This window comes from Lampetra fluviatilis, unplaced genomic scaffold (genome assembly GCF_964198595.1).
Source record: "Lampetra fluviatilis unplaced genomic scaffold, kcLamFluv1.1 SCAFFOLD_606, whole genome shotgun sequence".
NCBI lineage: Eukaryota > Metazoa > Chordata > Hyperoartia > Petromyzontiformes > Petromyzontidae > Lampetra > Lampetra fluviatilis.
Window position 1 is genome coordinate 29,335 of NW_027621372.1, and position 27,920 is coordinate 57,254.

At 56.5% G+C, this 27,920-nt stretch overlaps 1 protein-coding gene across 1 annotated transcript; it reads left to right on the forward strand.

The window, feature by feature from the left end:
- Nucleotides 1-2,709: 2,709 nt before the first annotated feature.
- CCNL2 (cyclin L2) lies at nucleotides 2,710-27,428 on the forward strand. Its single transcript, XM_078885477.1, has 5 exons — nucleotides 2,710-3,129; nucleotides 14,379-14,453; nucleotides 16,873-16,982; nucleotides 20,661-20,781; nucleotides 27,298-27,428. The coding sequence occupies exons 1-5, from the start codon at nucleotides 2,761-2,763 to the stop codon at nucleotides 27,364-27,366; spliced, it is 744 nt and encodes a 247-aa protein (XP_078741603.1). The 5' UTR covers nucleotides 2,710-2,760; the 3' UTR covers nucleotides 27,367-27,428.
- Nucleotides 27,429-27,920: the final 492 nt, after the last annotated feature.

Genomic DNA, 27,920 nt, shown 5'->3' on the forward strand with positions numbered 1-27,920 from the left:
CTCACTCACCCACTCATACACTCACTCATACACTCACTCACCCACCACTCGCTCACTCACCCACCACTCGCTCACTCACTCGCTCACTCACCCACCACTCGCTCACTCACCCACCCATTCACCCACTCGCTCACTCACTCACTCGCCCACCCACTCAACCACACACTCACTCAACCACCCACTCACTCACGCACTCACCCACCCACTCACCCACCCACTCACCCACCCACTAACCCACTCATCCACCCACTCACTCACCCACTCTCACCCACCACCCACTCACTCAACCACCCACTCACTCAACCACTCAACCACCCACTCAGTGTGCGTGGGTCTGTATGGGTCTCTATGAGTATGGGTTTTTATGGGTCTCTAGGTATGGGTCTCTATGAGTGTGGGTCTCTGTGGGTCTCTGTGAGTGTGGGTCTCTGTGGGTCTCTATGAGTGTGGGTCTCTGTGGGTCTCTATGAGTGTGGGTCTCTGTGGGTCTCTATGAGTGTGGGTCTCTATGAGTGTGGGTCTCTATGGGTCTCTATGAGTATGGGTTTCTATGGGTCTCTATGAGTATGGGTCTCTGTGGGTCTCTATGAGTGTGGGTCTCTGTGGGTCTCTATGAGTGTGGGTCTCTGTGGGTCTCTATGAGTGTGGGTCTCTGTGGGTCTCTATGAGTGTGGGTCTCTGTGGGTCTCTGAGTGTGGGTCTCTGTGGGTTCTATGAGTGTGGGTCTATGTGGGTCTCTATGAGTGTGGGTCTCTGTGGGTCTCTATGAGTATGGGTCTCTGTGGGTCTCTATGAGTATGGGTCTCTGTGGGTCTCTGAGTGTGGGTCTCTGTGAGTATGGGTCTCTGTGGGTCTCTATGAGTGTGGGTCTCTGTGGGTCTCTGTGAGTATGGGTCTCTGTGGGTCTCTATGAGTATGGGTCTCTGTGGGTCTCTATGAGTGTGGGTCTCTGTGGGTCTCTGTGAGTATGGGTCTCTGTGGGTCTCTATGAGTGTGGGTCTCTGTGGGTCTCTATGAGTGTGGGTCTCTGTGGGTCTCTATGAGTGTGGGTCTCTGTGGGTCTATGAGTGTGGGTCTCTGTGGGTCTCTGTGAGTGTGGGTCTCTGTGGGTCTCTGGGTGTCTGTGAGTGTGGGTCTGTGTGGGTCTCTGTGGGTCTCTATGAGTGTGGGTCTCTGTGGGTCTCTATGAGTGTGGGTCTCTGTGGGTCTCTGGGTGTCTGTGAGTGTGGGTCTCTATGAGTGTGGGTCTCTGTGGGTCTCTATGAGTGTGGGTCTCTGTGGGTCTCTGTGAGTGTGGGTCTCTGTGGGTCTCTATGAGTGTGGGTCTCTGTGGGTCTCTATGAGTGTGGGTCTCTGTGGGTCTCTGTGAGTGTGGGTCTCTGTGGGTCTCTGGGTGTCTGTGAGTGTGGGTCTGTGTGGGTCTCTGTGGGTCTCTATGAGTATGGGTCTCTGTGGGTCTCTATGAGTCTGGGTCTCTGAGTATGGGTCTCTGTGGGTCTCTGTGAGTATGGGTCTCTATGAGTATGGGTTTCTATGGGTCTCTATGGGTCTCTATGAGTATGGGTCTCTATGAGTGTGGGTTTCTATGAGTGTGGGTCTCTGTGGGTCTCTGTGGGTCTCTGTGTGTCTCTGTGTCTCTGGTAACGATACAAAAAACAGTTCAAAGAGGCGGCTTCCTAAAGAAACCAAAGAGTTTGAAGCGGTTTAAAATATCACCTCGAATCGATTCCCTCGAATGATTCCCTCCTTCTCGATCCGACACGCAGGTTGGAGTCGGAATCGTTGTGGGTGGGGGGGGGGAATAGTGGGGGGGGGGTGAGTAGTGGGTGGGTGCTGAGTAGTGGGTGGGGGGTGAGTTGTGGGTGTGGGGTGAGTAGCGGGGGGGTGGTGAGTAGTGGGGGGGAGGTGAGTAGTGGGGGGTCGGGTGAGTAGTGGGTGGGGGGGTGAGTAGTGGGGGGGTGAGGTGAGTAGTGGGGTAGGTGAGGTGAGTAGTGGGGGGGTGGGTGAGTAGTGGGTGGGGGGGTGAGTAGTGGGTGGGGGGGTGAGTAGTGGGTGGGGGGGTGAGTAGTGGGGGGGGTGGGTGAATAGTGGGGGGGGAGGTGAGTAGTGGGGGGGTGGGTGAGTAGTGGGTGGTAGGGTGAGTAGTGGGTGGGGGGGTGAGTAGTGGGGGGGTGGGTGAATAGTGGGGGGGGGAGGTGAGTAGTGGGGGGGTGGGTGAGTAGTGGGTGGTAGGGTGAGTAGTGGGGGGGAGGTGAGTAGTGGGGGGTAGGGTGAGTAGTGGGGGGGGTGAGTAGTGGGGGGGGGGAGGTGAGTAGTGGGGGGGTGGGTGAGTAGTGGGTGGGGGTGAGTAGTGGGTGGGGGGGTGAGTAGTGGGTGGGGGTGAGTAGTGGGGGGTAGGGTGAGTAGTGGGGGGTGGGTGAGTAGTGGGGGGTGGGTGATTAGTGGGTGGAAGGGTGAGTAGTGGGTGGGGGTGAGTAGTGGGGGGTAGGGTGAGTAGTGGGTGGGGGTGAGTAGTGGGTGGTAGGGTGAGTAGTGGGGGGGTGGGTGAATAGTGGGGGGGTGGGTGAGTAGTGGGTGGTAGGGTGAGTAGTGGGTGGGGGTGAGTAGTGGGTGGGTGGGGGTGAATAGTGGGTGGGTGGGAGTAGTGTGTGTGGGTGGGGGGTCAGTGTGTGTGTGTGTGAGGGGGGCGTGACAACTGACGTCACATCCGGCCGTGACGTCACCGCGGCGGGTGGGGGAAGAAGACGACAACGACGCAAGATGGCGGCCGCTCCGACCACCTCATCGATGGCGGCGGTCGCGTTCGGCACCACGGACCCGACACTCGCGACAAACTCCACGACGCCGTCGGGCACGCCGGGGACCACGACGACGGCGGCGACGACGACGACGACGGCTTCTTCTTTGGCTCTCCAACAGCAACAACAGCAGCAGCAGCGAGGAGTGTTGATCGGAGAACGTCTTTATTCGGGTGTCCGCATCTCTCTGGAGAACTGCGTGATTCCCCCGGAGCGCCTCGCCCGCACGCCCTCGTCTCACGACCGACTCGAGGCCGCCGTGGAGGCGGAGCTGCGCGAGTTAGGCTGCGAGCTCGTGCAGGCCGCGGGCATTCTGTTGCGTCTGCCGCAGGTGACGAGGTGGGGGGGGTGGTGGTGTGGGGGGGGTGGTGTGGGGGGGTTGAGGTTGGTGGTGGTGGTGGTGTGGGGGGGTGGTGGTGAGGTTGGTGGTGGTGGTGTGGGGGGGTTGGTGGTGGTGGTGTGGGGGGGTTGGTGGTGATGTGGGGGGGGTTGAGGTGGTGGTGTGTGGGGGGTGGTGGTGGTGTGGCGGGGTTGAGGTTGGTGGTGGTGGTGTGGGGGGGGGTGGTGGTGAGGTTGGTGGTGGTGGTGTGGGGGGGTGTGGGGTGGTGTGGGGGGGGGTTGGTGGTGGTGGTGTGGGGGGTTGAGGTGGTGGTGGTGTGGGGGGTTGAGGTGGTGGTGGTGTGGGGGGTTGAGGTGGTGTGGGGGGTTGAGGTGGTGGTGGTGTGGGGGGTTGAGGTGGTGTGGGGGGGTGGTGGTGTGGGGGTTGAGGTGGTTTGGTGGTGGTGTGGGGGGGTTGGTGGTGATGTGGGGGGGGGGTTGAGGTGGTGGTGTGTGGGGGGTGGTGGTGGTAGTGTGGGGTGGTGTGGGGGGGGGTTGGTGGTGTGGGGGGTTGAGGTGGTGGTGGTGTGGGGGGTTGAGGTGGTGTGGGGGGGTGGTGGTGTGGGGGGTTGAGGTGGGTGGTGGTGTGGGGGGTTGAGGTGGGTGGTGGTGTGGGGGGGGTGGTGGTGTGGGGGGGTTGAGGTGGTTGGTGGAGTGGGGGGGTTGGTGGTGTGGGGGGGTTGAGGTGGGTGGTGGTGGTGTGGGGGGGGGGTTGGTGGTGGTGGTGGTGGCGTGGGGGGGTGGTTAGTCGTGGTGGTGGTGTAGGGGGGTTGAGGTGGTGGTGTGGTGGTGGTGGTGTGGGGGGGTTGAGGTGGTGGTGTGGGGGGGTTGGTGGTGATGTGGGGGGGGGGGTTGAGGTGGTGGTGTGTGGGGGGTGGTGGTGGTAGTGTGAGGGGGTTGGTTGCTGGTGGTGGTTGAGGTGGTGGTAGTGTGGGGTGGTGTGGGGGGGGTTGGTGGTGGTGGTGTGGGGGGTTGAGGTGGTTGGTGGTGTGTGGGGGGGTTGAGGTGGTTGGTGGGGGGGTGGTGGTGTGGGGGGTTGAGGTGGGTGGTGGTGTGGGGGGGTTGGTGTGGGGTGTTGAGGTGGTGGTGATGTGGGGAGGGGGTGGTGGTGTGGGGGGGTTGAGGTTGGTGGTGTGGGGGTGTATGGTGCTGGTGGTGTGGGGTGGTGGTGGTGTGGCGGGGTTGAGGGTGGTGGTGGTGGTGGTGGGGGGGTTGAGGTGGTTGGTGGTGGTGTGGGGGGGTGGTGGTGGTGTGGGGGGGTTGGTGGTGGTGTGGGGGGGTTGGTGGTGGTGTGGGGGGGTGGTGGTGGTGTGGGTGGTGGTGGTGTGGGGGGTCGAGGTGGCGAGTTTGTGGGGGGGGGGTGTGAGTTGGACAAAGGGTTGAGACTACCACCACTACCAATCACCACTACCAATCACCACTACCAATCACCACCACCACTACTACCACCACTACCAATCACCACCACTACCAATCACCACTACCAATCACTCCCAATCACGACCACCATCACGACCACCACTACTACCACCACTACTACCACCACTACTACCACCACTACCAATCACTACCAATCACGACCACCATCACTACTACCACCACCACTACTACCAATCACGACCACCATCACTACCACCACTACTACCATCACTTCTACCACCACTACTACCACCACTACTACCACTATCACCACTACTACCACTATCACCACTAGCACCACCGCCATCATCACTACCACCACTATCGCTACCACCACTATCGCTACCACCACCACCGCCGACATCACTAATACCACCATCACCACTACCACAACCACCACCATCACTACCACCACCACTACCACCACCTTCACCACCATCACTACCACCACCATCACTACCATCACCACCATCACTACCATCACCACCATCATTACCATCACCACTACTATCACCATCATTACCATCACCACTATTATCACCATCACCACTATTATCACCACCACCATCATCACTACTACCATCATTATCACTACCACCATCACTACCACCATCACCACTACCACCACCTTCACCACCACCATCATCACCATCATCACCACTACCACCATCACCACTACCACCGTCACCACTACTACCACCATCACCACTACCACCATCACCACTACCACCGTCACCACTACTACCACCATCACCACTACCACCGTCACCACTCCTACCACCATCACCACTACCACCGTCACCACTACTACCACCATCACCACTACCACTGTCACCACTACTACCACCATCACCACTACCACCGTCACCACTACTACCACCATCACCACTACCACCGTCACCACTACTACCACCATCACCACTACCACCGTCACCACTACTACCACCATCACCACTACCACCGTCACCACTACTACCACCATCACCACTACCACCGTCACCACTACTACCACCATCACCACTACCACCGTCACTACTCCTACCACCATCACCACTACCACCGTCACCACTCCTACCACCATCACCACTACCACCGTCACCACTACCACCGTCACCACTACTACCACCATCACCAATACCACCGTCACCACTACTACCACCATCACCACTACCACCGTCACCACTACTACCACCGTCACCACTACTACCACCGTCACCACTACCACCATCACCACTACCACCATCACCACTACTACCACTACTACTACCACTCACTACTACTACCATCACCACTACCACCACTATCACCATCACCACTACCATCACCACCATCACCACCACCATCACTACCACCACCACCATCACTACCACCACCACCATCACCACCACCATCACTACCACCGTCACCACTACTACCACCATCACTACCACCACCACCATCACCACCACCATCACTACCACTACCACCATCACTACCACCATCACCGCCGCCGCCCACCCTCACAGCACGTTTCGTATCGCAGGAGACACGCAGCAGAGAGGTTGGTCACGAGGGGGGAGGGGGGGGGTGGTAGGTGGGGGGTGGGGGGTGGGTGGTGGGTGGTGGGTGGGTGGTGGGGGGGGAGTTGGTGGGGGGGGTGGCGAGTTTGGTGACTCAGAGCGCGAGATGGCGACATTTCGGGCGACCTCCTTCCAAGGTGGGTGGTAGGTGGTGGGGAGAGTGGGTGGGTGGTAGGTGGTGGGGGGAGTGGGTGGGTGGTAGGTGGTGGGGAGAGTGGGTGGGTGGTAGGTGGTGGGGGGAGTGGGTGGGTGGTAGGTGGTGGGGAGAGTGGGTGGGTGGTAGGTGGTGGGGGGAGTGGGTGGGTGGTAGGTGGTGGGGAGAGTGGGTGGGTGGTAGGTGGTGGGGGGAGTGGGTGGGTGGTAGGTGGTGGGGGGAGTGGGTGGGTGGTGGGTGGGTGGGGATTTGGTGGGGGGAGTGGGTGGGTGGTGGGTGGGGGGGGGATTTGGTGGCGAGTTTGGTGACTCAGAGCGCGAGATGGCGACGTTTCGAGCGACCTCCTTCCATAGTGGGGGGGGATCATCCAGCAATGGATAGGCCCTGGTCGATGGTGGTGATGATGGTGTTGGTCGTGGTGGTGGTGGTGGTGATGATGATGGTGATGGTGGTGGTGATGGTGGTGGTGATGGTGGTGGTGATGGTGGTGGTCGTGGTGGTGGTGATGATGATGGTGGTGGTCGTGGTGGTGGTCATGGTGATGATGATGGTGGTGGTCGTGGTGGTGGTGGTGATGATGATGGTGATGGTGGTGGTCGTGGTGGTGGTGGTGGTCGTGGTGGTGGTGATGGTGGTGGTCGTGGTGATGATGGTGGTGCTGTACATTTTTAGTCTGCGTGTCTCTCATCATCATCATCACAGTGGCTAGGAGATGTTAACTACCTCGCCTGGTCTACAGGAGGTCGTGGGTTCGATCCCGACCCTGACGATGCTGCTGCTGTATATTTGGACTTTGCGTGTGTCTCTCATCATCATCACGGTGGCTAGGAGATGTTAACTATCTCGCCCGTTCTACAGGAGGTCGTGGGTTCGATACCGACCCTGATGAGATGTTAACTACCTTGCCTGGTACACAGGAGGTCGTGGGTTCGATACCGACCCTGATGAGATGTTAACTACCTTGCCTGGTCTACAGGAGGTCGTGGGTTCGATACCGACCCTGATAAGATGTTAACTACCTTGCCTGGTCTACAGGAGGTCGTGGGTTCGATCCCGACCCTGATGAGATGTTAACTACCTTGCCTGGTACGCAGGAGGTCGTGGGTTCGATACCGACCCTGATAAGATGTTAACTACCTCGCCTGGTCTACAGGAGGTCGTGGGTTCGATCCCGACCCTGATGAGATGTTAACTACCTCGCCTGGTCTACAGGAGGTCGTGGGTTCGATCCCGACCCTGATGAGATGTTAACTACCTTGCCTGGTACACAGGATGTCGTGGGTTCGATCCCGACCCTGATGAGATGTTAACTACCTTGCCTGGTCTACAGGAGGTCGTGGGTTCGATCCCGACCCTGATGAGATGTTAACTACCTTGCCTGGTCTACAGGAGGTCGTGGGTTCGATCCCGACCCTGATGAGATGTTGACTACCTCGCCTGGTCTACAGGAGGTCGTGGGTTCGATCCCGACCCTGATGAGATGTTAACTACCTCGCCTGGTACACAGGAGGTCGTGGGTTCGATCCCGACCCTGATGAGATGTTAACTACCTTGCCTGGTCTACAGGAGGTCGTGGGTTCGATCCCGACCCTGATGAGATGTTAACTACCTCGCCTGGTACACAGGGGGTCGTGGGTTCGATCCCGACCCTGATGAGATGTTAACTACCTCGCCTGGTCTACAGGAGGTCGTGGGTTCGATCCCGACCCTGATGAGATGTTAACTACCTCGCCTGGTACACAGGAGGTCGTGGGTTCGATCCCGACCCTGATGAGATGTTAACTACCTTGCCTGGTACACAGGAGGTCGTGGGTTCGATCCCGACCCTGATGAGATGTTAACTACCTTGCCTGGTACACAGGAGGTCGTGGGTTCGATCCCGACCCTGATGAGATGTTAACTACCTTGCCTGGTACACAGGAGGTCGTGGGTTCGATCCCGACCCTGATGAGATGTTAACTACCTCGCCTGGTACACAGGGGGTCGTGGGTTCGATCCCGACCCTGATGAGATGTTAACTACCTCGCCTGGTACACAGGAGGTCGTGGGTTCGATCCCGACCCTGATGAGATGTTAACTACCTCGCCTGGTACACAGGAGGTCGTGGGTTCGATCCCGACCCTGATGAGATGTTAACTACCTCGCCTGGTCTACAGGAGGTCGTGGGTACGATCCCGACCCTGATGAGATGTTAACTACCTCGCCTGGTACACAGGAGGTCGTGGGTTCGATCCCGACCCTGATGAGATGTTAACTACCTCGCCTGGTACACAGGAGGTCGTGGGTTCGATCCCGACCCTGACGATGCCTGCTGCTGCTGCTGCTGTACATTTGGAGTCTGCGTCTCTCTCCCCGTGGTGGTCACTTGCGTGGATTTTTCTCCGGGTCCTCCGGTATTCCCCAACCTCGTTTAGAGTCAACGTCGCCACACGCTTCAGATTGTTTGGCTGCTGCTGCTGCTATTGATTTGCACGTGGTGATGATGATGATGATGGTTATATAAGTTGTGTGTGTCTTAGGCTGCTTCTGGGAGGGAGCTAAAAAGTTCAGTGTGGCCTTGCAGCTGGTACAATAAAATAGAGTTCAGTTTTAGTGTGGGTCTCTGTGATTGTGGGTCTCTATGGGTCTCTGTGGGTCTCTGTGAGTCTGTATGGGTCTCTGTGGGTCTCTGTGGGTCTCTGTGGGTCTCTGTGGGTCTCTGTGGGTCTCTGTTGGTCTGTGTGAGTCTCTGTGGGTCTCTGTGGGTTTGTATGGGGTTCTGTGGGTCTGTATGGGTCTCTGTGGGTCTGTGTGGGTCTCTGGGTCTGTGTGGGTCTGTGTGGGTCTCTGTGGGTCTCTGTGGGTCTGTGTGGGTCTGTGTGGGTCTGTATGGGTATCTGTGGGTCTGTATGGGTCTCTGTGGGTTTATATGGGTCTCTGTGGGTTTATATGGGTCTCTGTGGGTCTCTGTGGGTCTCTGTGGGTCTGTATGGGTCTCTGTGGGTCTGTATGGGTCTCTGTGGGTCTATATGGGTCTCTGTGGGTTTATATGGGTCTCTGTGGGTCTGTATGGGTCTCTGTGGGTCTCTGTGGGTTTATATGGGTCTCTGTGGGTCTGTATGGGTGTCTGTGGGTCTCTGTGGGTCTGTATGGGTCTCTGTGGGTCTGTATGGGTCTCTGTGGGTCTGTATGGGTCTCTGTGGGTCTGTATGGGTCTCTGTGGGTCTATATGGGTCTCTGTGGGTTTATATGGGTCTCTGTGGGTCTGTATGGGTCTCTGTGGGTCTCTGTGGGTTTATATGGGTCTCTGTGGGTCTGTATGGGTGTCTGTGGGTCTCTGTGGGTCTATATGGGTCTCTGTGGGTTTATATGGGTCTCTGTGGGTCTGTATGGGTCTCTGTGGGTCTGTATGGGTCTCTCTGAGTATGGGTCTCTGTGGGTCTGTATGGGTCTCTGTGGGTCTGTATGGGTCTCTGTGAGTGTGGGTCTCTGTGGGTCTCTATGGGTCTCTGTGGGTTTGTATGGGTCTCTCTGAGTATGGGTCTCTGTGGGTCTCTATGAGTGTGGGTCTCTGTGGGTCTCTGTGAGTGTGGGTCTCTGAGTGTGGGTCTCTGTGGGTCTCTATGAGTGTGGGTCTCTGTGGGTCTCTGTGAGTGTGGGTCTCTGTGGGTCTCTGAGTGTGGGTCTCTGTGGGTCTCTGTGAGTGTGGGTCTCTGTGGGTCTCTGAGTGTGGGTCTCTGTGGGTCTCTATGAGTGTGGGTCTCTATGAGTGTGGGTCTCTGTGGGTCTCTATGAGTGTGGGTCTCTGTGGGTCTCTATGAGTGTGGGTCTCTGTGGGTCTCTATGAGTGTGGGTCTCTGTGGGTCTCTATGAGTGTGGGTCTCTGTGGGTCTCTTTGAGTGTGGGTCTCTGTGGGTCTCTATGAGTGTGGGTCTCTGTGGGTCTCTGTGAGTGTGGGTCTCTGAGGGGGTCTCTGTGAGTGTGGGTCTCTGAGTGTGGGTCTCTATGAGTGTGGGTCTCTGAGGGGGTCTCTGTGAGTGTGGGTCTCTATGAGTGTGGGTCTCTGTGGGTCTCTATGAGTGTGGGTCTCTGTGGGTCTCTATGAGTGTGGGTCTCTGTGGGTCTCTATGAGTGTGGGTCTCTGTGGGTCTCTATGAGTGTGGGTCTCTGTGGGTCTCTGTGAGTGTGGGTCTCTGTGGGTCTCTGTGAGTGTGGGTCTCTGTGGGTCTCTATGAGTGTGGGTCTCTGTGGGTCTCTATGAGTGTGGGTCTCTGTGGGTCTCTGAGTGTGGGTCTCTGTGGGTCTCTGTGAGTGTGGGTCTCTGTGGGTCTCTTTGAGTGTGGGTCTCTGTGGGTCTCTCTGAGTGTGGGTCTCTGTGGGTCTCTATGAGTGTGGGTCTCTATGGGTCTCTATGAGTGTGGGTCTCTATGAGTGTGGGTCTCTGTGGGTCTCTATGAGTGTGGGTCTCTGTGGGTCTCTATGAGTGTGGGTCTCTGTGGGTCTCTATGAGTGTGGGTCTCTGTGGGTCTCTATGAGTGTGGGTCTCTGTGGGTCTTTATGAGTGTGGGTCTCTGTGGGTCTCTATGAGTATGGGTCTCTGTGGGTCTCTATGAGTGTGGGTCTCTGTGGGTCTCTATGAGTGTGGGTCTCTGTGGGTCTCTGTGGGTCTCTATGAGTGTGGGTCTCTGTGGGTCTCTATGAGTGTGGGTCTCTGTGGGTCTCTGTGGGTCTCTATGAGTGTGGGTCTCTGTGGGTCTCTATGAGTGTGGGTCTCTGTGGGTCTCTGTGGGTCTCTATGAGTGTGGGTCTCTGTGGGTCTCTATGAGTGTGGGTCTCTGTGGGTCTCTATGAGTGTGGGTCTCTGTGGGTCTCTGTGGGTCTCTGTGAGTGTGAGTCTCTGTGGGTCTCTATGAGTGTGGGTCTCTGTGGGTCTCTATGAGTGTGGGTCTCTGTGGGTCTCTATGAGTGTGGGTCTCTGTGGGTCTCTATGAGTGTGGGTCTCTGTGGGTCTCTGTGGGTCTCTGTGAGTGTGAGTCTCTGTGAGTGTGGGTCTCTGTGGGTCTCTGTGGGTCTCTGTGGGTCTCTGTGAGTGTGAGTCTCTGTGGGTCTCTGTGGGTGTGGGTCTCTATGAGTGTGGGTCTCTATGAGTGTGGGTCTCTGTGGGTCTCTATGAGTGTGGGTCTCTGTGGGTCTCTGTGGGTCTCTATGAGTGTGGGTCTCTGTGGGTCTCTATGAGTGTGGGTCTCTGTGGGTCTCTGTGGGTCTCTATGAGTGTGGGTCTCTGTGGGTCTCTATGAGTGTGGGTCTCTGTGGGTCTCTATGAGTGTGGGTCTCTGTGGGTCTCTATGAGTGTGGGTCTCTGTGGGTCTCTATGAGTGTGGGTCTCTGTGGGTCTCTATGAGTGTGGGTCTCTGTGGGTCTCTGTGGGTCTCTGTGAGTGTGAGTCTCTGTGGGTCTCTATGAGTGTGGGTCTCTGTGGGTCTCTATGAGTGTGGGTCTCTGTGGGTCTCTATGAGTGTGGGTCTCTGTGGGTCTCTATGAGTGTGGGTCTCTGTGGGTCTCTGTGGGTCTCTGTGGGTCTCTGTGAGTGTGAGTCTCTGTGAGTGTGGGTCTCTGTGGGTCTCTGTGGGTCTCTGTGGGTCTCTGTGAGTGTGAGTCTCTGTGGGTCTCTGTGGGTGTGGGTCTCTATGAGTGTGGGTCTCTATGAGTGTGGGTCTCTATGAGTGTGGGTCTCTATGAGTATGGGTCTCTGTGGGTCTCTATGAGTGTGGGTCTCTGTGGGTCTCTGAGTGTGGGTCTCTGGGTCTCTATGAGTGTGGGTCTCTGTGGGTCTCTATGAGTGTGGGTCTCTGTGGGTCTCTATGAGTGTGGGTCTCTATGAGTGTGGGTCTCTGTGGGTCGCTATGAGTGTGGGTCTCTGTGGGTCTCTATGAGTGTGGGTCTCTATGAGTGTGGGTCTCTGTGGGTCTCTATGAGTGTGGGTCTCTATGAGTGTGGGTCTCTGTGGGTCTCTATGAGTGTGGGTCTCTGTGGGTCTCTATGAGTGTGGGTCTCTGTGGGTCTCTGTGGGTCTCTGTGGGTCTCTGTGAGTGTGAGTCTCTGTGAGTGTGGGTCTCTGTGGGTCTCTGTGGGTCTCTGTGGGTCTCTGTGAGTGTGAGTCTCTGTGGGTCTCTGTGGGTGTGGGTCTCTATGAGTGTGGGTCTCTATGAGTGTGGGTCTCTGTGGGTCTCTATGAGTGTGGGTCTCTATGAGTATGGGTCTCTGTGGGTCTCTATGAGTGTGGGTCTCTGTGGGTCTCTGAGTGTGGGTCTCTGGGTCTCTATGAGTGTGGGTCTCTGTGGGTCTCTATGAGTGTGGGTCTCTGTGGGTCTCTATGAGTGTGGGTCTCTATGAGTGTGGGTCTCTGTGGGTCGCTATGAGTGTGGGTCTCTATGAGTGTGGGTCTCTATGAGTATGGGTCTCTGTGGGTCTCTATGAGTGTGGGTCTCTGTGGGTCTCTGAGTGTGGGTCTCTGGGTCTCTATGAGTGTGGGTCTCTGTGGGTCTCTATGAGTGTGGGTCTCTGTGGGTCTCTATGAGTGTGGGTCTCTATGAGTGTGGGTCTCTATGAGTGTGGGTCTCTGTGAGTGTGAGTCTCTGTGGGTCTCTGTGGGTGTGGGTCTCTATGAGTGTGGGTCTCTATGAGTGTGGGTCTCTGTGGGTCTCTGTGTGGTGGCCTTACACCCGGTACAAAAGTTAATAGTTTACTATTACGCGCCATTCACTCAACCTCCATTGACCGGCGTGGTGAAGTATGGTCACACAACCGTCACGTGGTACATGCAGTGACGAGTGGTGACGTTGATGGTGATGATGATGATGGTGGTGGTGATGATGGTGGTGATGCTGATCGTGGCGATGGTGATGTTGATGATGGTGGTAGTGATGGTGATGACGGTGCTGATTATGATGTTAATGATGTGAATGGTGGTGATGATGATGGCGTTGGTGGTAGTGATGATGTTGATGATGCTGATGTTGTAGATGGATTTGATGATGGCAGTGATGATGAAGGTGATGTTGATGGTGGTGGTGATGTTGATGATATTTTATGGTGATGTTGTTGACTGGTGATACTGATGTTGTTAATGTTGATGGTGGTGATGATGATGATGTTGTTGATGGTGATAGTGATGGTGATGTTGATGGTTATGATGTTGTTGATGGTGATGATGTGGTTGATGGTTGTGATACTGTTGATGATGGTGGTGATGATGGTGATGTTGATGTTGTTGATGATGATGATGTTGTTGATGGTGATGTTGATGACGATGTTGATGTTGTTGATGATGTTGTTGTTGATGGTGATGTTGATGACGATGTTGATGTTGTTGATGATGGTGATGATGTTGTTTATGGTGATGATGATGTTATTGATGATGGTGAGGTTGATGTTGTTGATGATGATAATGATGTTGTTGATGATGATGGTGATGATGGTGATGTTGATGTTGTTGATGTTGTTGATGTTGTTGATGATGTTGTTGATGATGGTGAGGTTGATGTTGTTGTTGATGGTGATGTTGCTGATGATAGTGATGTTGATGGTGATGATGTTGGTGATGGTCATGGTGATGTTGATGATGGTGGTGATGATGGTGATGTTGATGACGATGTTGATGTTGTTGATGATGGTGATGATGATGTTGTTTATGGTGATGATGATGTTGATGTTGTTATTGATGATGGTGAGGTTGATGTTGTTGATGATGATAATGTTGTTGTTGATGATGATGGTGATGATGGTGATGTTGATGTTGTTGATGTTGTTGATGATGTTGTTGATGATGGTGAGGTTGATGTTGTTGTTGATGGTGATGTTGCTGATGATAGTGATGTTGATGGTGATGTTGTTGTTGATGATGATGTTGATGTTGTTTATGGTGATGATGATGGTGATGTTGTTGATGTTGTTTATGGTGATGATGATGGTGATGTTAATGTTGTTGATGTTGATGATGTTGGTGATTGTGATGTTGATGGTAATGTTAATGTTGTTGATGTTGTTAATGTTGTTGATGTTGTTGATGTTGTTGTTGTTGTGACTTGTCAGGTGGCGATGGCGACGGGCCAGGTGCTCTTCCAGAGGTTTTACTACTCAAAGTCGTTCATTAAGCACAACATGGAGGTGAGCGGTCACCTGGGCGGGTGGGTGGGTGACAGAGTGAGAGGGTGAGTGAGAGGGTGAGTGAGAGGGTGAGTGAGTGGGTGAGTGAGAGGGTGAGTGGGTGGGTGAGTGGGTGGGTGAGTGAGTGGGTGGGTGAGTGGGTGGGTGAGTGAGTGAGTGGGTGGGTGAGTGAGTGGGTGGGTGGGTGAGTGAGTGAGAGGGTGAGTGGGTGGGTGAGTGGGTGGGTGGGTGGGTGGGTGAGTGAGTGAGTGGGTGGGTGGGTGGGTGAGTGGGTGGGTGGGTGAGTGGGTGGGTGGGTGAGTGAGTGGGTGAGTGGGTGGGTGGGTGGGTGTGTGGGTGAGTGGGTGGGTGGGGGAGTGAGTGGGAGGGTGGGTGAGTGGGTGGGTGAGTGGGTGGGTGAGTGGGTGGGTGGGTGGGTGAGTGGGTGGGTGAGTGAGCGGGTGGGTGGGTGGGTGGGTGGGTGAGTGAGTGAGTGAGTGGGTGGGTGAGTGGGTGGGTGGGTGGGTGAGTGAGCGGGTGGGTGGGTGGGCGAGTGAGTGGGTGGGTGAGTGGGTGGGTGGGTGAGTGGGTGAGTGGGTGGGTGGGTGGATGAGTGGGTGGGTGATAGGGTGGGTGAGTGGGTGATAGGGTGGGTGGGTGGGTGGGTGAGTGGGTGGGTGGGTGATAGGGTGGGTGGGTGGGTGGGTGGGTGAGTGGGTGGGTGGGTGGGTGGGTTCTTGAGTGAGTGGGTGAGTGAGTGGGTGAGTGGGTGGGTGGGTTCTTGAGTGAGTGGGTGGGTGGGTGATAGGGTGGGTGGGTGAGTGGGTGGGTGGGTGGGTTCTTGAGTGAGTGGGTGGGTGGGTGATAGGGTGGGTGAGTGGGTGGGTGGGTGGGTGGGTGATAGGGTGGGTGAGTGGGTGGGTGGGTGGGTTCTTGAGTGAGTGGGTGGGTGGGTGATAGGGTGGGTGGGTGAGTGGGTGGGTGGGTGGGTTCTTGAGTGAGTGGGTGGGTGGGTGATAGGGTGGGTGAGTGGGTGGGTGGGTGGGTGGGTGATAGGGTGGGTGAGTGGGTGGGTGGGTGGGTTCTTGAGTGAGTGGGTGGGTGGGTGATAGGGTGGGTGGGTGAGTGGGTGGGTGGGTGGGTTCTTGAGTGAGTGGGTGGGTGGGTGATAGGGTGGGTGGGTGAGTGGGTGGGTGGGTGGGTTCTTGAGTGAGTGGGTGGGTGGGTGATAGGGTGGGTGAGTGGGTGGGTGGGTGGGTGGGTGATAGGGTGGGTGAGTGGGTGGGTGGGTGGGTTCTTGAGTGAGTGGGTGGGTGGGTGATAGGGTGGGTGGGTGAGTGGGTGGGTGGGTGGGTTCTTGAGTGAGTGGGTGGGTGGGTGATAGGGTGGGTGAGTGGGTGGGTGGGTGGGTGGGTGATAGGGTGGGTGAGTGGGTGGGTGGGTGGGTTCTTGAGTGAGTGGGTGGGTGGGTGATAGGGTGGGTGGGTGAGTGGGTGGGTGGGTGGGTTCTTGAGTGAGTGGGTGGGTGGGTGATAGGGTGGGTGAGTGGGTGGGTGGGTGGGTTCTTGAGTGAGTGGGTGAGTGAGTGGGTGAGTGGGTGGGTGGGTGGGTTCTTGAGTGAGTGGGTGATAGGGTGAGTGGGTGGGTGATTGAGTGAGTGAGTTGGTGGGCGAGCGGGCGGGCGAGTGATTGGGTGGACGAGCGGGTGGGCGAGTGTGTGTGAGTGAGTAGTGTGGGTGAGTTTGTGTGAGTGAGTAGTGTGGGTGAGTTTGTGTGAGTGAGTAGTGTAACTGCACTTTGTTTGTGGTGCCGTGGGATGTGCGCTCAGCGCTACGCCACGAATCCCCGGCGGGCCGAGTTCGATTCCCTCTCACGGCCAACACCGCCGGTGACCACCGTCCCAACCGGTCCTGGGCCTCCCCTAGGTCGACTCAGCCTCAAATGAGTACCCGGTGCGGTGTGTAAACCAGAGGTCGCAGATGGGTTTTGATTCCTTACCCGGCTACCCGTACCCGGCCGCACCAGGGTCGCAAACGGGTACAGGTAGGGTACGGGTATCGGGTACGGGTACGGGTATCGGGTAGGGTACGGGTATCGGGTACGGGTAGCCGGGTATCGGGTAGGGTACGGGTAGCCGGGTATCGGGTAGGGTACGGGTATCGGGTAGCGTACGGGTACGGGTAGGGTACGGGTAGCGTACGGGTATCGGGTAGGCTACGGGTATCGGGTAGGCTACGGGTGCGGCCGGGTACGGGTAGGCTACGGGTATCGGGTAGGGTACGGGTATCGGGTACCCGGTCGCGACCTCCGCTGTAAACATCGCCACTGCGGAGGGACGAAGGACGGCCACTCCCGCCCCCTCGCCCCCTCGCCCCTTGCCCCTGCGGCGTGTGAAGGCTACGCGGGTGCGGCACCTTTGCCTGTGGTGGTGTCGTGGCAGGTGGTGGCGATGTCATGCATCAACCTGGCCGCCAAGATCGAAGAGGCGCCCAGGAGGAACCGTGATGTCATCAACGTCTTCCACCACCTGCGGCAGCTTCGTACCAACAGGTAGACGCGCCATCGACGCCATCGCCATCATCGTCGCTATCATCACTGCTGCCATCGTCGCCACCATCATCACTACCATCATCATCACTATCAGCACTACCATCGACGCCATCGCCATCATCGTCGCTATCACTACTACCATCATCGCCACCATCATCACTACCATCATCACCACTATCAGCACTACCATCGACACCATCACCATCATCACTACTACCACCATCACTACTACCACCATCGCCACCATCATCACTACCATCATCGCCACCATCATCACTACCATCATCATCACTATTAGCACTACCATCGACACCATCACCATCATCGTCACTATCACTACTACCACCATCACTACCATCATCATCACTATTAGCACTACCATCGACACCATCGCCATCATCGTCGCTATCACTACTACCATCATCACTACCATCATCACTACCATCATCATCACTATTAGCACTACCATCGACGCCATCGCCATCATCGTCGCTATCACTACTACCATCATCACCACCATCATCACTACCATCATCATCACTATTAGCACTACCATCGACACCATCGCCATCATCGTCGCTATCACTACTACCATCATCACTACCATCATCACTACCATCATCATCACTATTAGCACTACCATCGACACCATCGCCATCATCGTCGCTATCACTACTACCATCATCACTACCATCATCACTACCATCATCATCACTATTAGCACTACCATCGACACCATCACCATCATCACTACTACCACCATCACTACTACCACCATCGCCACCATCATCATCGCTATCATCACCACCACTATCATCATCACTACCATCACCATCACCACTACCATCACCACTACTATCATCATCACTATCATCACCATCACCACCATCACTACTACCACCAACGCTACCATCATCACCACTATCATCGCCACCATCACTACTACCACCAACGCTACCATCACCACCACTATCATCATCACTATCACCACCATCATCGCCACCATCACCACCATCACTACTACCACCATCACCACTACCATCACCATCACTACCACCACCATCACTACCATCGCTATCATCACTACTACCACCACCACTACCACCACCATCACTACCACCATCACTACCATCGCTATCAGCACCATCACTATCATCACTACCACCGCCACCATCGCTATCAGCACCATCACTACCATCATCACTACCACCACCACCATCACTACCATCGCTATCAGCACCATCACTATCATCACTACCACCGCCACCATCGCTATCAGCACCATCACTACCATCATCACTACCACCACCACCATCACTACCACAGCCATCACTACCATCATCACTATAATCGCTACCACCACCATCGCCACCACCATCACTACCGCCACCATCACTACTACCACCACTACCATCACTACCACCACCATCACTACCACCACCATCACTACCACCACCATCACTACCATCACCACCACCATCACTATCAGCACCACCACTATCACAGCCATCACCATCACCACTACCACCACCATCACTACCACCATCACCACTACCACCACTATCACTACCACCACCATCACTACCACCACCATCACTACCACCACCATCACTACCACCACTACCACATCCACCACTATCACCGCCACCACCACCATCACTACCACCACTACCACCACCATCAATACTATCAACACCATCACTACCACCACCATCACTACCACAGCCACCACTATCACCACCACCATCACTACCATCACCACCACCACTACCACCACTACCACCACTACCACCACCATCACTACCACCACCATCACTACCACAGCCACCACTACCAGCACTACCACCAGCACTTCCGCCACCACTACCACAACCATCGGTCACCGCCACAACTACTACCACTACAACAACCACCACTGCCACCACCACAACAACAACGAGCACAACCAACACCACAACCATCCCTACTACCACCACCACCGCCAAACACAAAGATCACCCCCATATGTTGGGGAAAGTGCTGTTTGTAAGCCCCTATGAAGGCTACCGGCACTGTGGCTACACACACAGACACACACAGACAGACACACTCGCACACACGGACACACACAGACAAACACACACACAGTGAGACACACAGACACACACTTACAAAGACAAAGCTCCCCCGTGTAGCCTTAACAAACTATAGGGGCAAGTGCTGTTAGCGAGTAGTAGCAGCCAGCGCTGCCTATGGAGGCTACCGGCACTGTGGCTACACACACAGAGAGGGGGGGGGTGGGTGGCCAGCACCACCACGCCCGGCCGCCTTTGTCTCTCCCCCAGTGCTGGCGATGTTCACTACACCACCACCACCACCACCGCTACAACAGGTCACTCATTTGAGGCTGAACGAACCTAGGGGAGGCCCAGGCACCGGTTCAGATAATCGTCACCGGTGTGTTTTGGCCGTGAGCGGAGATCGAACTCGGGTCGCCGGGTTCGTAGCGCTACACAGACACACACAGACACACACAGACACACACAGACACACACAGACACACAGACACACACACACAGACACACACAGACACACACAGACACACACACAGACACACACAGACACACACACAGACACACACACAGACACACACAGACACACACAGACACACACAGACACACACACACACAGACACACACAGACACACACAAAGATCCCCCGTGTAGCCTTAACAGACTGTAGGGGCAAGTGCTGTTAGCGAGCACCTATGAAGGCCGGCACTGTGGCACACGAGGGGGTGGGTGGCCAGCACCACGCCCGGCCGCCTTTGTCTCCCTAGCGGCGATGTTTACACACCGCTACACCAGGTACTCATTTGAGTCTGAGTCGACCTAGGGGAGGCCCGGGACCGGTTCAGATAATCGTCGCCGGTGTCGGCTGGAATCGAACTGGGAATCGCCGGGTTTGGAGCGCAGCGCGCTGATCACTACACGACCACAACCGCCACCACCGCCACCACCGCCGCCACCACCATCACAACCATCACTACCACCATCACCGCCACCAGCACCGCAGACACAACCATCACCGCTGCCACGACCATCACCCCCCCCGCGGAGGAGAAACCGCGATGTCACGAACGTGTTCCATCGCCTGCAGTAGCAGCTACGTACAAACTGGTCAGTGGGAATCCATCACCGGTGATGGTGGTGGTGATGGTTGTGGTGATGGTGGTGATTGTGGTGGTGGTGGTGGTGGTGGTGATTGTGGTGGTGATGGTTGTGGTGATGATGATTATGATGTGGTGGTGGTGGTGGTTGTGGTGGTGGTGATGATGGTGGTGGTGATGACGATGACGGTAGTGATGATCGTAGCGATGATGATCATGATGATGTGGTGGTGATGATGGTGGTGGTAGTGATGATGGTAGTGATGATGATTATGATGTGGTGGTGATGATGGTGCTGATGGTTGTTGTCATTGTTGTGGTGGTGGTGATGGTGGTGATGACGATGACGGTAGTGATGATCGTAGCGATGATGATCATGATGATGTGGTGGTGGTGGTGGTGATGATGGTGGTGGTGGTGATGATGGTGGTGGTGGTGGTGATGATGGTAGTGATGATGATTATGATGATGATGTGGTGGTGATGATGATGGTTGTTGTCATTGTTGTGGTGGTGGTGGTGGTGGTGCAGAGTGCCCTCACCCCTAACTCTGGACCAGGGCTACATTAACACCAAGAACGAGCTGATCAAGAGCGAGCGCAGGATCCTGAAGGAGCTGGGATTCTGTGTGCACGTCAAGCATCCCCACAAGGTCACTCACCAACACTCACCAACACTCACCACCACTCACCACCACTCACCAACACTCACCAACACTCACCACCGCTCACTCACCACCGCTCACCCCACCACTCACCAACACTCACCACTCACTCACCAACACTCACCACCGCTCACCCCACCACTCACCAACACTCACCACTCGCCACCGCTCACTCACCACCGCTCACCCCACCACTCACCAACACTCACCACTCACTCACCAACACTCACCAACACTCACCACCGCTCACTCACCACCGCTCACCCCACCACTCACCAACACTCACCACCACTCACCAACACTCACCAACACTCACCACTCGCCACCGCTCACTCACCACCGCTCACCCCACCACTCACCAACACTCACCACCACTCACCAACACTCACCAACACTCACCACTCGCCACCGCTCACTCACCACCGCTCACCCCACCACTCACCAACACTCACCACCACTCACCAACACTCACCAACACTCACCACTCGCCACCGCTCACTCACCACCGCTCACCCCACCACTCACCAACACTCACCACTCACTCACCAACACTCACCAACACTCACCACCGCTCACTCACCACCGCTCACCCCACCACTCACCACCACTCACCAACACTCACCACTCACCACCGCTCACTCACCAGCGCTCACCCCACCACTCACCACCACTCACCAACACTCACCACTCGCCACCGCTCACTCACCACCGCTCACCCCACCACTCACCAACACTCACCACCACTCACCAACACTCACCAACACTCACCACTCGCCACCGCTCACTCACCACCGCTCACCCCACCACTCACCAACACTCACCACTCACTCACCAACACTCACCAACACTCACCACCGCTCACTCACCACCGCTCACCCCACCACTCACCACCACTCACCAACACTCACCACTCACCACCGCTCACTCACCAGCGCTCACCCCACCACTCACCACCACTCACCAACACTCACCACTCGCCACCGCTCACTCACCACCGCTCACCCCACCACTCACCAACACTCACCACTCACTCACCAACACTCACCAACACTCACCACCGCTCACTCACCACCGCTCACCCCACCACTCACCACCACTCACCAACACTCACCACTCACCACCGCTCACTCACCAGCGCTCACCCCACCACTCACTCACCCGACCACTCACCAGCACCCCCACAAGGTCACTCACCAACACTCACCAACACTCACCACTCACTCACCAACACTCACCAACACTCACCACTCACTCACCAACACTCACCAACACTCACCACCACTCACCAACACTCACCAACACTCACCACCACTCACCAACACTCACCAACACTCACCACTCGCCACCGCTCACTCACCAGCGCTCACCCCACCACTCACCACTCACTCACAAACACTCACCAACACTCACCACTCACTCACCAACACTCACCAACACTCACCAACACTCACCACTCGCCACCGCTCACTCACCACCGCTCACCCCACCACTCACCAACACTCACCAACACTCACCACTCGCCACCGCTCACTCACCAACACTCACCCCACCACTCACCAACACTCACCACCACTCACCAACACTCACCACTCGCCACCGCTCACTCACCACCGCTCACCCCACCACTCACCAACACTCACCAACACTCACCACTCACTCACCAACACTCACCAACACTCACCACTCACTCACCAACACTCACCAACACTCACCACCACTCACCAACACTCACCAACACTCACCACTCACTCACCAACACTCACCAACACTCACCACTCACTCACCAACACTCACCAACACTCACCACCACTCACCAACACTCACCAACACTCACCACCACTCACCAACACTCACCAACACTCACCACTCACCACCGCTCACTCACCACCGCTCACCCCACCACTCACCAACACTCACCAACACTCGCCACTCACTCACCAACACTCACCAACACTCACCACTCACCACCGCTCACTCACCAGCGCTCACCCCACCACTCACTCACCCGACCACTCACCAGCACCCCCACAAGGTCACTCGCCAGCGCTCACCAACACTCACCAACACTCACCACCGCTCACCCCACCACTCACCAACACTCACCAACACTCATCCCACCACTCACCAACACTCACCAGCGCTCACCCCACCACTCACCAACACTCACCACCACTCACCCCACCACTCACCAACACTCACCAACACTCACCCCACCACTCACCCCACCACTCACCAACACTCACCACCGCTCACCCACCACTCACCAACACTCACCACCGCTCACCCCACCACTCGCCAACACTCACCAGCGCTCACCCCACCACTCACCAACACTCACCAGCGCTCACCCACCACTCACCAACACTCACCACCGCTCACCCCACCACTCACCAACACTCACCAGCGCTCACCCCACCACTCACCAACACTCACCACCGCTCACCCACCACTCACCAACACTCACCACCGCTCACCCCACCACTCACCAACACTCACCACCACTCACCCCACCACTCACCAACACTCACCAACACTCACCCCACCACTCACCAACACTCACCAGCGCTCACCCCACCACTCACCAACACTCACCAGCGCTCACCCCACCACTCACCAACACTCACCAGCGCTCACCCCACCTCTCACAAACACTCACCAGCGCTCACCCACCACTCACCAACACTCACCAGCGCTCACCCCACCACTCACCAACACTCACCAGCGCTCACCCCACCACTCACCAACACTCACCAGCGCTCACCCCACCACTCACCAACACTCACCAGCGCTCACCCACCACTCACCAACACTCACCAGCGCTCACCCCACCACTCACCAACACTCACCACAGCTCACCCCACCACTCACCAACACTCACCAGCGCTCACCCCACCACTCACCAACACTCACCAGCGCTCACCCCACCACTCACCAACACTCACCAGCGCTCACCCCACCACTCACCAACACTCACCAGCGCTCACCCCACCACTCACCAACACTCACCAGCGCTCACCCCACCACTCACCAACACTCACCAGCGCTCACCCCACCACTCACCAACACTCACCCCACCACTCACCAACACTCACCAGCGCTCACCCCACCACTCACCAACACTCACCACCGCTCACCCCACCACTCACCAACACTCACCACCGCTCACTCACCACTCACCAACACTCACCAGCGCTCACCCCACCACTCACCAACACTCACCAGCGCTCACCCCACCACTCACCAACACTCACCAGCGCTCACCCCACCACTCACCAACACTCACCACCGCTCACCCCACCACTCACCAACACTCACCAGCGCTCACCAACACTCACCACCGCTCACCCCACCACTCACCAACACTCACCACCGCTCACCCCACCACTCACCAACACTCACCCCACCACTCACCAACACTCACCAGCGCTCACCCCACCACTCACCAACACTCACCACCGCTCACCCCACCACTCACCAACACTCACCACCGCTCACCCCACCACTCACCAACACTCACCAGCGCTCACCCCACCACTCACCAACACTCACCAGCGCTCACCCCACCACTCACCAACACTCACCAGCGCTCACCCCACCACTCACCAACACTCACCACCGCTCACCCCACCACTCACCAACACTCACCAGCGCTCACCAACACTCACCACCGCTCACCCCACCACTCACCACCACTCACCAACACTCACCAACACTCACCACCGCTCACCCCACCACTCACCAACACTCACCACCGCTCACTCACCACTCACCAGCACCACTCACCACACCACTCGCCACCGCTCACTCACCACCGCTCACCACCGCTCACCCCACCACTCACCAACACTCGCCACCGCTCACTCACCACCGCTCACCACCGCTCACCCCACCACTCACCAACACTCGCCACCGCTCACTCACCACCGCTCACCCCACCACTCACCAACACTCGCCACCGCTCACTCACCACCGCTCACCCCACCACTCACCAACACTCGCCACCGCTCACTCACCACCGCTCACCCCACCACTCACCAACACTCGCCACCGCTCACTCACCACCGCTCACCCCACCACTCACCAACACTCGCCACCGCTCACTCACCACCGCTCACCACCGCTCACCCCACCACTCACCACCACTCGCCACCGCTCGCTCACCACACTCACAACACCCACTACACCAATCGACATCATCATCATCACACCACCACTTAAACCATCATCACCACTATCATCTTCATCACCACCACAATCACCATCATCACCGCCACTATCATCACCACCATCATCATCATTATCACAATCATCACCACCATCATCATTACCACAATCACACCACCGCTATCATCTTCATCACCACCACAATCACCATCATCACCACTATCATCTTCATCACCACCACAATCACCATCATCACCGCCACTATCATCACCACCATCATCATTATCACAATCATCACCACCATCATCATTATCACAATCATCACCACCATCATCATTACCACAATCACACCACCACTATCATCTTCATCACCACCACAATCACCATCATCACCGCCACTATCATCTTCATCACCATCATCACCGCCACTATCATCTTCATCACCATCATCACCGCCACTATCATCACCATCACTATTACCACAATCATCACAGTCAGACCTACCATCATCACCACCACTGTCATCACAACCACCACGACTATCACCGCCACTCACAGGCCACCACAATCACCATCATCACCACTATCATCTTCATCACCACCACAATCACCATCATCACCGCCACTATCATCACCACCACCATCATCATCATTATCACAATCATCACCATCACCACCATCATCATTACCACAATCACACCACCACTATCATCTTCATCACCACCACCACAATCACCATCATCACCGCCACAATCATCACCATCACCACCATCATCATTACCACAATCACACCACCACTATCATCTTCATCACCACCACAATCACCATTCACCACCATCATCATTATCACAATCATCACCATCACCACCATCATCATTACCACAATCACACCACCACTATCACCATCATCACCGCCACTATCATCACCACCATCATCATTATCACAATCATCACCATCACCACCATCATCATTACCACAATCACACCACCACTATCATCTTCATCACCACCACAATCACCATCATCACCGCCACTATCATCACCACCATCATCATTATCACAATCATCACCACCATCATCATTATCACAATCATCACCACCATCATCATTACCACAATCACACCACCACTATCATCTTCATCACCACCACAATCACCATCATCACCGCCACTATCATCTTCATCACCATCATCACCGCCACTATCACCACCATCATTACCACAATCATCACAGTCAGACCTACCATCATCACCACCACTGTCATCACAACCACCACCACTATCACCGCCACTCACAGGCCACCACAATCACCATCACCACCACTATCATCTTCATCACCACCACAATCACCATCATCACCGCCACTATCATCACTACCATCATCATTATCACAATCATCACCACCATCATCATTACCACAATCACACCACCACTATCATCTTCATCACCACCACAATCACCATCATCACCGCCACTCTATCATCACCGCCACTCTCACCGCTCAATTCTGCAACGTGTACACCGCTCACCACTCTCGCACACACCGTATACACATCACCACCACCACCACCGCTCCTCACCACCACCGCTGGTGGTGAGCGGCGGTGGTGAGGAGCGGTGGTGAGGAGCGGTGGTGAGGAGCGGTGGTGGTGAGCAGCGGTGGTGAGCGGTGGTGGTGAGGAGCGGTGGTGGTGAGGAGCGGTGGTGGTGAGCAGCGGTGGTGAGGAGCGGTGGTGAGGAGCGGTGGTGGTGAGCAGCGGTGGTGAGCGGTGGTGGTGAGGAGCGGTGGTGGTGAGGAGCGGTGGTGGTGAGGAGCGGTGGTGGTGAGGAGCGGTGGTGGTGAGCAGCGGTGGTGAGCGGTGGTGGTGAGGAGCGGTGGTGGTGAGGAGCGGTGGTGGTGAGGAGCGGTGGTGAGGAGCGGTGGTGAGGAGCGGTGGTGGTGAGCGGTGGTGGTGAGGAGCGGTGGTGGTGAGGAGCGGTGGTGGTGAGGAGGTGCGGTGGTGAGGAGCGGTGGTGGTGAGCAGCGGTGGTGAGCGGGTGGTGGTGAGGAGCGGCGGTGGTGAGGAGCGGCGGTGGTGAGCGGTGGTGAGGAGCGGTGGTGAGGAGCGGTGGTGGTGAGCGGCGGTGAGGAGCGGTGGTGGTGAGCGGCGGTGGTGAGGAGCGGTGGTGGTGAGGAGCGGTGGTGGTGAGGAGCGGTGGTGGTGAGGAGCGGTGGTGGTGAGGAGCGGTGGTGGTGAGCGGTGGTGGTGAGGAGCGGTGGTGAGGAGCGGTGGTGAGGAGCGGTGGTGAGTGGCGCTGGTGAGTAGTGCTCCTCACCGCGTTGTTCTGTGTCCGCTCCAGATAATTGTGGTTTACCTGCAAGTGCTCGACTGCCAGAAGAACCAGCCCCTGGTGCAGACAGCGTGGTGAGTAACACACTCACGCTCACCCCTCACCCCTCACCCCTCACCCTCACCCCCTCACCCCCTCACCCCTCACCCCTCACCCCCTCACCCCTCACCCCTCACCCCTCACCCCTACCTCTCATCAATCGGGTTAGGGGTCAGGCTCGGCGTTAGGCCTAGGCTTAGGCTAGGTGTTAGGCCTAGGGTTAGGCTAGGTGTTAGGCCGAGGGTTAGGCCAAGGGTTAGGCTAGGTGTTAGGCCGAGGGTTAGGCCTAGGGTTAGGCTAGGTGTTAGGCCTAGGCTTAGGCTCAGTGTTAGGTCAGGGGGTTAGGCCTAGGGTTAGGTCAGGGGTTAGGCTAGGTGTTAGGCCGAGGGTTAGGCCTAGGGTTAGGCTAGGTGTTAGGTCAGGGTTAGGCCTAGCGTTAGGGCAGGGGTTAGGCTAGGTGTTAGGCTAGGTGTTAGGCTAGGTGTTAGGCCTAGGGTTAGGCTAGGTGTTAGGCTAGGTGTTAGGCCTAGGGTTAGGCTAGGTGTTAGGCCTAGGGTTAGGCTAGGTGTTAGGCTCTGTGTTAGGCCTAGGGT